Genomic DNA, 12,774 nt, shown 5'->3' with positions numbered 1-12,774 from the left:
TAAGGTTACAAAAATGCTTTCCATTTATCATCTCATTTGATCCTTTTAAATAGGTGCTAATTTTATCTCAGTTTTACTGATGGGGAAAATGAGACATGGGAACTTTAAGTAACTTGGTCAGGATTGGACATCTAATGTTTGAAGTGGGGATTTAATCTTCTTGATCAAGAGCTCAGGGCTCTAACTACTACATGCTACATGCATGCTACAACTGATCATATCCTGGGAATATAAAATCTGGCTCTCTCTGGAGGGATAATCCTGTGGCTGCTTGGGCTCTTGAGATGATGTCACAAACAGTCCTTGCTTACAAAGGCTGGACTAGTCTTCAGAGCTCTAGACATTTCTCCTTGCACTAAGAGAGAGCTCTGAGCTAGACCTATCCCTCATTCATATGCTAAACTCTCAATGGACATTCACTGTCTCTGGTGTGCAACCTTTTGTCTCCTAGGTGCAGGTGAGCTCTCATCATTGGCCCCAAATCAGACCAGCTTTAGTTCCAACTTCCAGTACTGTGTTTGAGATATCTCATTCCTAGTGTTTGTCTCCTTCCCCATAGGTCTTGTGAATGCCAGAGTCATCCAGACCCCCAGACACCTGATCACAAGGACTGGCCAGGAAGTAACCCTGCAGTGTGAGCCAATGCCCACTTATGATATCCTCTACTGGTACAGACAGAAATCAGAGCAAAGGCCACAGTTCCTGTATGACTTTCGGAAAAATAAAATAGTGGAATCAAGGGTGGATAAGTCTAGGTTTACAGCTGAATGGCCCATGTACTCATCCTCCATTCTCAAGATAGGTTTCACAGAACTGGAAGACTTGGCTCTGTATCTCTGTGCCAGTTGCAAAGGCACAGTATCACACAGTATCCTCCTCTCTATGCACAAACCCAGTACAGGAAACAGAGGTGGGCATGTGGTTGGCTGGTTACAATCTTGGCACAAGTTGGGAGAACCTGGGGAGACATCAGAGGAATAAGACACAAGAAACAAAACATAAGTATAGGAATGTATTTAGTCCTTTTAATTGGGATTTCAAGAAGTGAGGAGATTCCTGAGCCGGAGTTAATTCTCTGTAACTAATTTAACCAGCAGAAGATCTAGTCAATAATCCTATGCTATCATTTTCCAATTCCAGCATCTTATTAATAAAGATCTAATGGAGACTTTTTTCAAAAGTTTTCCTTTTCATAATTTATACATTATAGCTAGGGCATTCCAGTGACTGAGAGGAGGGAGAGAGAGAGAGAGAGAGAGAGAGAGAGAGAGAGAGAGAGAGAGAGAGAGAGAGAGAAGGAAGGAGAAGAAGAAGAAGGAAGGAGAAGAAGAAAAAGAAGAAGAAGAAGAAGAAGAAGGAGAAAGGAGGAGGAAGAAGAGAAGAGAGAGAGAATCAGGGAGGGAGAGAAGGAAGGAGAAAGGAGAGAAGGCAGGAAGGAGGGAAGGAGGGAAGAAAGGAAAAAGAGACAGAAGGGAATCGAGGGATACTATTTGGCATAATTTATCCTTCATTTGTTCCTAAAGATCACAGATTCTTTTCTAAAGGCTCACAAATCCTCTCTTTAGTAATATGTTGTAGAATTTTGCTAGTAAATAGCATCTCATTGATAAGCAGTTTTGAAAATCCACTTCTATCATTTATTATTGTTTACATTATATTCCCTTTCCAACATTCTGAGCTGCCATTAAACCATTCTTTCTAATAGTTGTTAAGAAGATATCTGAACCCCTAAAGATTCTTTGACATGCATATTCTTTGCCCCCTCTTTGTCCTTCACTGTCTGCTTCCCATCTCTCATTGCCCCACTTCTTTTTTTTATTTTAATTTAATTTATTTCATTTCAATTTAATTAATTAATTAACCTTAGTTTAAAAATTCAATTTAATCACCCTCTAATACTGGTGTGTGCTTTGATTATTACTGCTTCCTCGTCTACCCTGTACTGTCTTTTCAACTTCTCTGTCCCTGTTCCATCCTATTTCCCTATTGATTAATATCAATGTAGTCTTCTACTATGCATTTTGGATGTATGTGTTCGTGTTCAACTTTCATGTCTAGTTCAGATGAAAATGAGGCTCATGGGATGTCCATTCACCCACTTCTTCCTCTATGGTTGCATCATCTCGTACTCCTATTATATGAGACAAGGTCCTTTATTTCCCCCAGTATATTCTTATATTCAACATATTTTCTTTGTCTCTGAAGACTTTCAAATAGAATAATGCTAATTCTAGACTTTCTCTCAGTCTTACTTTATCTTTGAGTCTTCAAAATTTTAGGGGTCTAAGAAGATGCTTTTTTTTTCTTCCTCCTATCATGAGAATGATTTATCATCACATAATCAAAAATGTATTTACTTTTCTATATTATACAATACCTGTGTAGGCATTTCAAAGTTTCTGCCTTTTCATTAAGAATAACTGGTAATCATCTTTCAGTCCATTTTTTCTTCTTTCGGATTATATTTAGTTTCTCTGCCGAGATGACTCTAAGTTGTAAGCTTTTTTCCTTTATATTCCAGGTTTTCTTCTCCTTTCTTTGGTAGCTAACAGATCTTGTGTGATATTTGACATCAGATTCTTGGTACCAGATGTGATGAATACTTGAAGCCAAAAGTGAGACAGTATCTTCAGAAAGCTTACATTTTATTAGGGAAACAAAACAAGCTCACAACAAAGTAAATACAGGATATATGTATAAAAACATGCACACACATACATATGTATGTATGTGTGTGTATGTATATCTGTAAAGCACTAAACATAATGCTTGGCACCTAGAAGGTATTGTGTAAATGTTTGTTCCTTCTTATGTTCAGCGATATTCATCTTCTCATATGTGATGTAGTAACAACTTAAGTGGAAATTTCCCTATTTTCCTATTGCTGAGATTCCTATTACAGGATTGAGAGAAGAAGGAAGTTCTATAAGGAGACTCTAAATTTCTTGGCTACAGATGGGAGAAAAAAAACTGAAATTTTGTTGTTGCTGTTGTATAGTTTCTCTCCTGAAGATTTGAAACTGGGAGTGAACTAATTATGTTTAATTGCTTTGTAATAAATGTGTTTTTTAAATTAATTTTTAATATGCTATTGTCTAACTTAATTAAACTGTTGATTAATCAAGATCTTGTATGAGAATAATTGATTTAAATAACATCCAGGAACTAAAAAAAGGCACAAGGACAATAGGTGAAGGGGAAGCCATCCCTACTAGTCAAATACAGACATTGACAGGACGTCTTATGAGTTACCTAGGTGGCACCATAAGGCACAAAGTGCTGGGCCTAAAGTTAGGAAGATTCATTTTCCTGAGTTCAACTCTGGCCTCATTTACTAGCTGTCACTTTACCCTGCTTGTCTCAGTTTCCTTATCTGTAAAATGAGTTGGAGAAGGAAGTGGCTTACTACTCCAGTATATTTGCCAAGAAAACCCCAAATGGGGTTACAAAGAGTTGGACAGGACTGAAATAACTCAACAGCTTATGAATCAACTACAAGGAAAGACTAAAGAACATATTATCAGTGAGGGAAAATAGAGGGATGGTAGATCAAATGGCAGTACTTTTCAAGAGAAAAAGGTCAGAAAAACAAAATGACCACTGGTATAGTCAGCTCATTTTCCTGCTCCTCCTCAGCCCCTGTTCCTATTTTGTTCTGGTCATACCTATCATTTCTTGCCGCCACATACATTCACTGCTTGCACTGGGGCCTCTTGGGTCCAAAGGGAGTCTGCTGAGAGAAAAGTTGGCTGCCTCTGGGTCAACAGCCACTTTTCTCCCTCATTCTTTTGTATTTGAAAAGTCTTTGCTCACCTCTTCCTTTAGATCAATTCCCTCATAGCTGAACTCTATTTTGCCCACCCTTCCTCTTCTACTTTTTCCATCATTTCCACAGTTCCAAAAGTTAATGGGTAGTGATAATGGGATGGACCTGTCAGCTGAGGAGGTGGACAGAAGCATCACTTTAAGTAGTACAGTCTTTGTTTCTTCAAACCTCACTTTCACCATTTCTTACAAAGTAACAGAATTCCAAGATTTTCACATGTTATAACTTGTTCAATCTCCTTAATCAGTGGACATTTATCTTCTCTTTTCTCTGCATTTTTTGGAACTACAAAAATCCTTTTAGAAATATTATTTTTAAATAGAATCATAGATTTTCAATTGCAAATGACCCCAGGAGTCATCAAATTTAACCTCTTCTTTTCATATATGAAGAACCTGAGGCAAAGAAGGATGTAGAGGTTAGTCTATAGTTATACAGGTAATAAGTAAAAGAGATGGATTTGGAATGAAGGTTCTCTGATTCCAAATGTCTTTCTATTCCATCATATGGCATTCTTTGTTCGTTTTTGAAATGTTGGAATAGCATTGAAAAAACTCTAAGGTTCTAATGCTACTTTCATTCAACAAGATTCACACAAAAAAGCAGCTTTTAAATTATGTCCACACATTACCAAAATGCATTTTTCCTGTGATAGTGCATTTGAAGACATTTAAAGTGGTTAGAACCGAGCTTAGGGATCCAAGAGAAGGACTTAACAGAAAACAGATATGTTCCCAAGAGTGATGAAGTCTTCTTTATACCCTATGGAAATACTCCATCCTCATTGATGGCTGTCATAGAGATCCTTTGACAGAGTAGCTAATCTATGTTTGGAGAAGGAAATCAAGCCCCAGAAAAGAAATGAACTACATGGTCTCCAGGCATGGCAAAACCAGAGATAATGATAAAGCAATACAAATCTCTAGAGAAAATTTCCCAAAGAGAAGAAGGAAAGATTGACTTGAATTCCAAAAAAAAAAAAAAAAACGCAAAAAAATTCTTAGAGAGAAGTGAGAATATGAAATGACCTTTATATAGAAAGAAATAGCAACAAAAATCCAGCTGTGACATGTGCTAGCAACATGGGCCCTTTGGTATACAATTATTGTGAATTAGCTGGTCTGTGCTTCTTCATTGGGTGGATGATTGACATTCCAGGAAACCATCTGTAAAGTTTCAACCATATATATATATATATATATATATATATATATATATATATTATATATATATATATATATATATGCTGGATATTTGAGGCTCGGAGGAGGAAAAGAGAGTTAGCTTGAATGATTATGAATTTCTTTGTATAGTTTGTATTTTTTTGGGGGGGCAAAATAAAGTTTTGTCTTCCATGCAACATTTATTATTAATTTCAGAGTTGCCCTGTATCTTTTTCTAGAAAAAAACTGAAGACATGGAGATCTACAGAAATCTTGATATAAGATACATTCTGAAGTTCCTGGGGAAGATTCTGGTGGGAAAATGGGAAAGTCAAATAAGCCAATATTCTGAGGTTCCAAAGTGTATCCCAGGTAATATGAGACAAAGGATATTTTAAGAAGTGCACCTGAATTCTGTTTGTAAAATCAGAAAGAAGGAAACTGGAACATGGGTTATATATATTTTCACTCAAGTCTCTGAAAAATATCAAATAAGAAGAAGGACAGAACCCCAATGTGCTCCATTAAAGATATTCTCTCAACTTGATCTTTATCTAGTTCCAAAGCCATCTATCATCTAGCCAAACTCTCAACCTACCTATTTCCATTTTATTCATGTCATGGTACATGGTAAGTGCTTGAAAGACGTTGCCAAATATTTTGTTAAAATCCAGGCATTCTTTTTAGATTTCTTCATAATTATTCAAGTAACTGTCTACCCCCAATAACAATAACAACAACAACAACAACAACAAAAATCACCAAATGATATTAGTATAATATATATTTTGAGAGAAAATTATGTTGGCTGAATGCTATTACCACTGTTCAAAATCATTGTTTTAACAATATGTTCTAGAATTTTTTAGGAATTGAATTTCTCATTGATGTATACTTTAATCAATTTACCTTTTTCCCCTTTTTGGAAAATAATAATTTTTGTTTTGTTTCTCATGTCCTTTCACTTGCTATAATTTTCCAAATATCACTGAGAGTAATTTAGCAACCGTATACTCACATATTCTTTCAATATCATGGCATGCAGTTCATATGGTTCTAGTGACTTGAATTTAATGATGGCACCTAGGTAGCTTTTCAGTCTTCCCACTTGTGATAAATTTCAATTCCTTGAAAATTATTTTTCCTGATTTTCCTAATCTAAATTACTGTTATGAAAACCTGATCTATGAAAAGGTGCTCCAAATCACTATTAATCAGAGAAATGCAAATTAAGACAGTTCTGAGATACCACTACATACCTGTCAGATTGGTCATTATCTTTTCCTTTCATCACGAATGTTGGAGGGGATGTGGGAAAACTGTGGTAATCAGTGTATCAGACACTGTTGGTGGAACTGTGAATGAATCCAACCATTCTGGAGAGCAATTGGAAACTATCCTCAAAAAGTTATCAAACTGTACATACTCTTTGATCCAGCAGTATTTCTACTGGGCTTATATTCCAAAGAGATCTTAAAGGAGGGAAAGGGACCTGTATGTGCAAAAATGTTTGTAGCAGCCCTTTTTGTAGTGTCAAGAAACTGGAAATTGAGTGGATGCCCATCAATAGGAGAATGGCTGAATAAATTATGGTCTCTGAATGTTATGGAATATTATTGTTTTGTAAGAAATGATCAGGAGGATGATTTTAGAAAAGCCTGAAGAGACTTATATGAACTGATGCTAAGTGAAATGAGTAGAACCAGGAGATTATTGTACACAGCAGCAACATCATATGATGATCAATTCTGATGGACATGGCTCTCCTCAACAACGAGATGATTCAAACCAGTTCCAATTGTTCAGTGATGAAGAGAGCCATCTATACCTAAAGAGAGGACTGTGGAAACTTAGTGTAGACTGCAACATAGCATCTTCATTCTTTCTGTTGTTGTTTGCTTATATTTTGTTTTCTTTCTCAGTTTTTTTCCTTGATCTGATTTTTCTTGTGCAACAAGATAATTGTAGAACTATGTGTACATATATTGGATTTAGCATATATTGTAACATATTTTTAAAAAGAAAACATGATTAAACTTATTCAAGTTTGTTTTCATATGTTACCCACCTCCAGATACACTAAACTTGAAGTCACAAGTTGAGATTCCTAGTAAGCCTGGTAGTATTTTCTAAACTCCAATAAACTTTGTTTGTTCAAGATCTGGCATTGTCCTAGGAGAATATTCCTTATGTGTAGGGATAAAAATAAGAACAAAGAGACATACCCCCCAGGAGCTGGGAGTAAAGGAATCTTTACTTCCCAAACTTCCATTTTCTTCTTGGTTTGTTCAGATATGTTCAAATAATATTCCCCAAAACCAATTGAATATTAAGATATTAGGCTTGTATAGTGGAGAGACTTAAGATATTGCTATACTCTCTTCCTTCTCCTCTTTCTCCTCTTTTTCCAAAAATTCCAACCACCACAAGTTTATCCTGCAAAACTTCAATTCTCTTGTATAGAAACTCCTATTTTTAAATTTTAAAAGGATATATTTTTTAAATGCCCCTAAGACTGAATTCTATAATGACAAAGTTGGAAGGGATGTGGGAAAACTGGGACACTAGTACATTGTTAGTGGAACTATGAATGGATCCAACCCTTCTGGAGAGCAATTTGGAATTATGCCTAAAGAATTAGTAAACTGTGTATACCTTTTGACCCAACAGTGTTTCTACTGGGCTTATATCTCTAAGAGATCTTAAAGAAAGGGAATGGATGCACATGTGCAAAAATGTTTGTGGCAGCCCTTTTTGTAGTGGCGAGAAATTGGAAACTGAGTGGATGCCCATCAATTGAGAATGACTGAATAAAGTGTGGTATACAAATGTTATGGAATATTATTGTTCTGTAAGAAACAATGAACAGGTTGATTTCAGAGAAGCCTAAAAAAGATGTACATGAAATGATGCTAAGTGAAATGAGCAGAAGTAGGAGATCATTGTACATGGCAATATCAATATTATAGGACCATCAATTCTGATGGACATGACTCTCTTCAACAATGAGATGATTCAAACTACTTCCAATTGTTCAGTGATGAAGAAATCCATCTACACCCAGTGGGAACTGAGTGTGAACACATATGTTCACAACATGGCATTTTTATTCTTTTTGTTGTTTGCTTGCATTTTATTTTGCTTCTCATTTTTTTTCTGGTTTGATTTGGTTTTTCTTGTGAGGCAATAATTGTATAAATATGTATGTATATATTGGATTTAACATATTTCTACCATGTTTAACATATATTGGACTACTTGCTATTTAGGGGAAGGAGTGGGGGAGGAGAGAATTGGAATACAAGGTGCAAGGGCTAATGTTATTTTTTTTATTTTATTTTTTATTATAGCTTTTTATATACAAAACATATGCATGGGTAATTTTTCAACATTGACCCTTGCAAAACCTTTTGTTTCAACTTCTCCCCTCTTTCCCCCCCACCCAGATAGCAGGTAGTCCCATACATGTTAAATATGTTAAAGTATATGTAAAATACAATATATGTATACATATTTATACAGTTATCTTGTTGCACAGGAAAGATCGGATTTAGAAAGAAGGTAAAAATAACCTAGAAGAAAAAAAAAAAAAACAAAAATGCAAGCAAACATTAACAGAAAGAATGGAAATGTTATGTTGTGGTCCATATTCATTTCCCAGTGTTCTTTCTCTAGGTATAGCTGGTTCTGTTCATTACAGATCAATTGGAACTGATTTGGATCCTCTCATTGTTGAAAAGAGCCATGTCCATCAGAATTGATATCATGTAGTATTGTTGTTGAAGTGTATAATGATCTCCTGGTTCTGCTCATTTCACTTAGCATCAGTTCACGTAAGCCTCTCCAAGCCTCTCTGTATTCATCCTGCTGTACATTTCTTATAGAACAATAATATTCCATAACATTCATAGATTACAATTTATTCAGCCATTCTCCAATTTGTGGGCATCCCTTCAGTTTCTAGTTTCTAGTCACTACAAAAAGGACTGAAGGGCTGAAGGGCTAATTTTAAAGAATTTTCCATGCATATGTTTTGAAAAATAAACATCTTTAATAAAAAAAGACTGAATTCTGTCTATGTGAACGCAGAGAGAAGAAAACTGGAATATGGATTACATGTGCTTTCACTCAGGTCTTTGAAAAAAATGAAATAGGACCAAGGACAGAGACCTGATATGCCGCATTAAAGATGTTTTCCCAACTTGATCTTTATCTAGTTCTAAAACATCCATCATGTAACCAAACTCTCTATTCTGTCCATTTCCATTTTATTCATCTAATAGTTCATGGTAAGTGTTTGAAAGACATTGCCAAATATTGTTTTTAAATTCAGGTATTCCTTTGGGATTTCTTCATAATTACTCAAGTAACTGTCAACCTCCCCAAACAACTACAACAACAGCAACAGCAACAAAAACCACCAAATGATATTAGTATAGAGCATATTTTGAGAGAAAACTATGCTGACTGATTGTGATTACCACTGTTTAAAATCATTATTTTAACACTGTCTTCTAGAATTTTTTTAGGAATTGAGTTATTCATTGGCCTATGATTTGATCAATCTACCTTCTTCCCCTTTTTGAAAAAAAAAAAAAAACCTTTTGCCCCTCTCCTATGTCCTTTCATTTGCTATAATTTTCCAAATATTTCTAAGTGTAATTCAGCAACCATATTTACATGCTCTTTCAATATCAATGTAGGCAATTCATATAGTTCTAGTGACCTGAATTCAGTGATGGCAGTTAGATATTGTTTTTCCATCTTCCCATTTGTGATAAAATTCAATTTCTTGAAAACCATTTCTCCTGCCTTTCCCAAACTGAATTACTATTATGAAAATATGATCAAACTTATTTAAGTTTGGTATTATGTCACCTACCTCCAGACACACAAACCTTGAACCCTCAAGTGAAGATTCGTAAGCAGGTCTGGTAGTATTTTCTAAACTCCATTCAACTTTGGTTATTTCTTTTAAGATTTGACATTTGTCTGAGGAGAATAACCCTTTAGGTTTAGGAGTAGAAATAAGAATAAAGAGATTTAGAGAGCCTCCAGGAGCCTGGAGGAAAGGAATCTATTACTACCCCAAACTCCCACTTTCTTCTTGGTTTGTTCAGATATGGTCAGATCATATTCCCCCAAACCAATTTAATATTAAGATATTAGGCTTGTATAGTAGAAAGACTCAAAACATTGCTTTGCTTTCTTCCTTCTCTTCTTTCTCTTCCTCCTTTCTTCAAATATTCCTGCCACCAAAAAATGTGTCCTGCAAGAATGTAGACCACCATATAAACCTTCAGTTCCCTTTATATACAAACTCCCATTCCCTCCATTTCATAAATTCTCACAGTTAATTAGAATGCCTGTGGAAATTTCTTTATCATTTAAAAGCTATTTGTCTATGAAAAGGCTACAAATAAGAGAACTCATAGAAGATGGTAAGAAAGGGAAAGTTGGCATGCAGGTATATGTGGAGGGGTGGGCATGAGATGACCTGCTGCTTTACAAATGCATTCTACTTATAGAATATAAAAATCAATCAAATCCTGCCATCATGAACCCTCTGTAAATCCTGGCTTTTGTTGGAGCAGCTGGTGAGCCCCCCTAATTAATCTTATGTCATTCCTTGCTGTCTCTTCTAGCCTGTAAAACATTCTGTCTATTCTCTCAATTCATCCTTTTGTCTTCAGTTACCTACCCCCATATCTATCTAGTTTCTCTCTTCACCTGTTAACAACCTCTTCTAGATCCCCGTTTCAATTCCCCCTTCACTTCCTCCACCTCTCTCTGTCCCCAATAGGCACAACTATAGGATCTTTTCCTAACCAAACTTCTGCATGCAGTGATAAACTTGGAAATGTGTGGAAATGAAATTTCTAGGGGAACAAACTTGGACTTTAACCTCTCTCAGTCCTTTAGTTTTCTCATTTAAAAAAACTTAAAAATAGTATTTTATTTTTTCTCCAGTTGCATGTCAAGAAAATTTTTGGCATTCATTTAATAAGATTTTTGAGTTCCAAATTTTCCCTCCTTTCTTCACCAAGTGAGATGATGAAGTCCTCTCAGGATTAAAGAGATGTTTATTCTGGGAAAGTATCTCATTCCAAAGGGTCCAGAATATCCTTTATCTTGTCTTATGAATCAAATTGTTTTAGACAGCTATAGTACATTCTAACCATGAAACCATATTTCCTATAGCCAAAAACTAAAAAGTTGTTGAAACCTCCAGACTAGAAGGGAAGAGGGAGTCTTCACCTCACCATCTGGTGAGACATACAATGAAAAAAAATATTGTTTTATTTGCTTTTGTGCCTGGGAAGATTTCTGTGAGCAGATTATACCTTCTGAGATTCAGCAGATGTGTTAAAAGGAAGAAAAGAGGGGGGAGTTTGAGGTTAGGGTCTATATAATTTGCTTTGCTAAACACACATATGTACTTCTCTGTTAACACCAACTTTGGTCATCGGGAGCATGTCCTTTCTTGAGAAAGCTAATACACTTTCCTTTTCATTACACTTATCCTGAGGTTCTGAAATTATTGATAAGGGTCTACCTGTTCCACATAGCTGGGGGCTTGTCCAGGATTTGAATTCCTTTCTATAAGAATCTCCTGGCCCAAACTCAAAAGCAGCTACCATGCCAGGACTTCTAGTGGCTTGCACATTTGGCTCTGGATTTGGAACTCTCCCTTGAAAGAGAAAAAAAAAACCTCAGAAGAAGATTCCTCAAGGTAATAAAATGAACCCCTGCCTTCTCTCTCTCTGTCTCTCCTTCTGTATCTCTGCCTCTTTATCTCTGTCTCTATTTCTCTCTGTCTCTCTGTCTCTCTCTGTCTCTCTCTATCTCTCTCTCTGTCTCTCTTTTCTCTCTCTCTCTCTCTCTGTCTCTGTCTTTTCTCTCTCTCTCTCTCTGTCTTTCTTCTCTCTCTCTCTCTCTCTCTCTCTCTGTCTGTCTGTCTCTCTCTCTCTTTATAAAATTGATAATAAGAAAATCATATGCAAAACAAAAGTAATAGCAGTCAAGTAAATTTTTGCCTATAAACCCAGGTAAGTAAGATTTAGGTGACCAGGGCTCCCTGAGTCTAAGTAGTTAGAGTCTGTAAGGCATCCTACAAGCCAGTCTAAACATCTAAACTTTGTAAGGCAATCCACCTAAGTAGATAAGTAGTCTGTAAGATAGCCCTTCTAAGCAGTTACAATCCATAAGGCAGCTCTTCCAAGCAGTTAGAGTCTGTAAGGAAAGTAAAGGTGAATTCAGAGTCAGAAGAAAAAGAATTGTTTTCAGAAAAACCAGCGGAAGCCCTTTGGGATCCAAAGTGATTGGGATGAAATAGCAAAATATAAAGGGAAGAAAACTGGGAAGACATTCCCAGGACTAATTGAATATGTCAGACTTAAATCTGTATGTAAAAGTTAGAAATAGGAGATTTCTGTGTGAGTCTGTGTGGATGTCTGCTTTGCACTGTGGTCTGTGTTAAAATTTAGCAGGCTTGTGAGAAATAAGAATTCAGTCTCTGTGTTGCTAGCTTGGAAAAATATCAGACTGAATTGCTGGAATTCATTCTGAGAAATAATTCTTTCAGAGTGGCTCAAAATAAGATTTTTTTAAAGTTTCAAATCATCCTGTTGCTCCAGTGCCAGAGCTCCTGATCCTTGACTCAGGGTCCTAAGTTCCTCCACATCAGACTTGGTTCTGTGTGTACTTTGTGTGTACTGTGTGTACTGAAAGAAGTGGCTTTCTCACTTCCTTTTCTCACTTCCTTAGGTTTGTAAGAGAGCAGGG

General features: G+C 36.0%; 1 gene segment (V, D, J or C); it reads left to right on the top strand.

The window, feature by feature from the left end:
* The first annotated feature begins 344 nt into the window (after positions 1 to 344).
* The window catches only part of LOC127538885 (T cell receptor beta constant 2-like), a 92,274-nt gene continuing 79,844 nt past the window's right edge, over positions 345 to 12,774 (top strand). The window contains 2 exon segments of the C gene segment in view: positions 345 to 457; positions 560 to 858. Of these exon segments, the coding sequence occupies positions 409 to 457; positions 560 to 858 (348 nt within the window).

This window comes from Antechinus flavipes, chromosome 5, assembly GCF_016432865.1.
Source record: "Antechinus flavipes isolate AdamAnt ecotype Samford, QLD, Australia chromosome 5, AdamAnt_v2, whole genome shotgun sequence".
Classification (NCBI taxonomy): Eukaryota; Metazoa; Chordata; class Mammalia; order Dasyuromorphia; family Dasyuridae; genus Antechinus; species Antechinus flavipes.
This window is presented reverse-complemented; position numbering and strand designations above follow the sequence as displayed.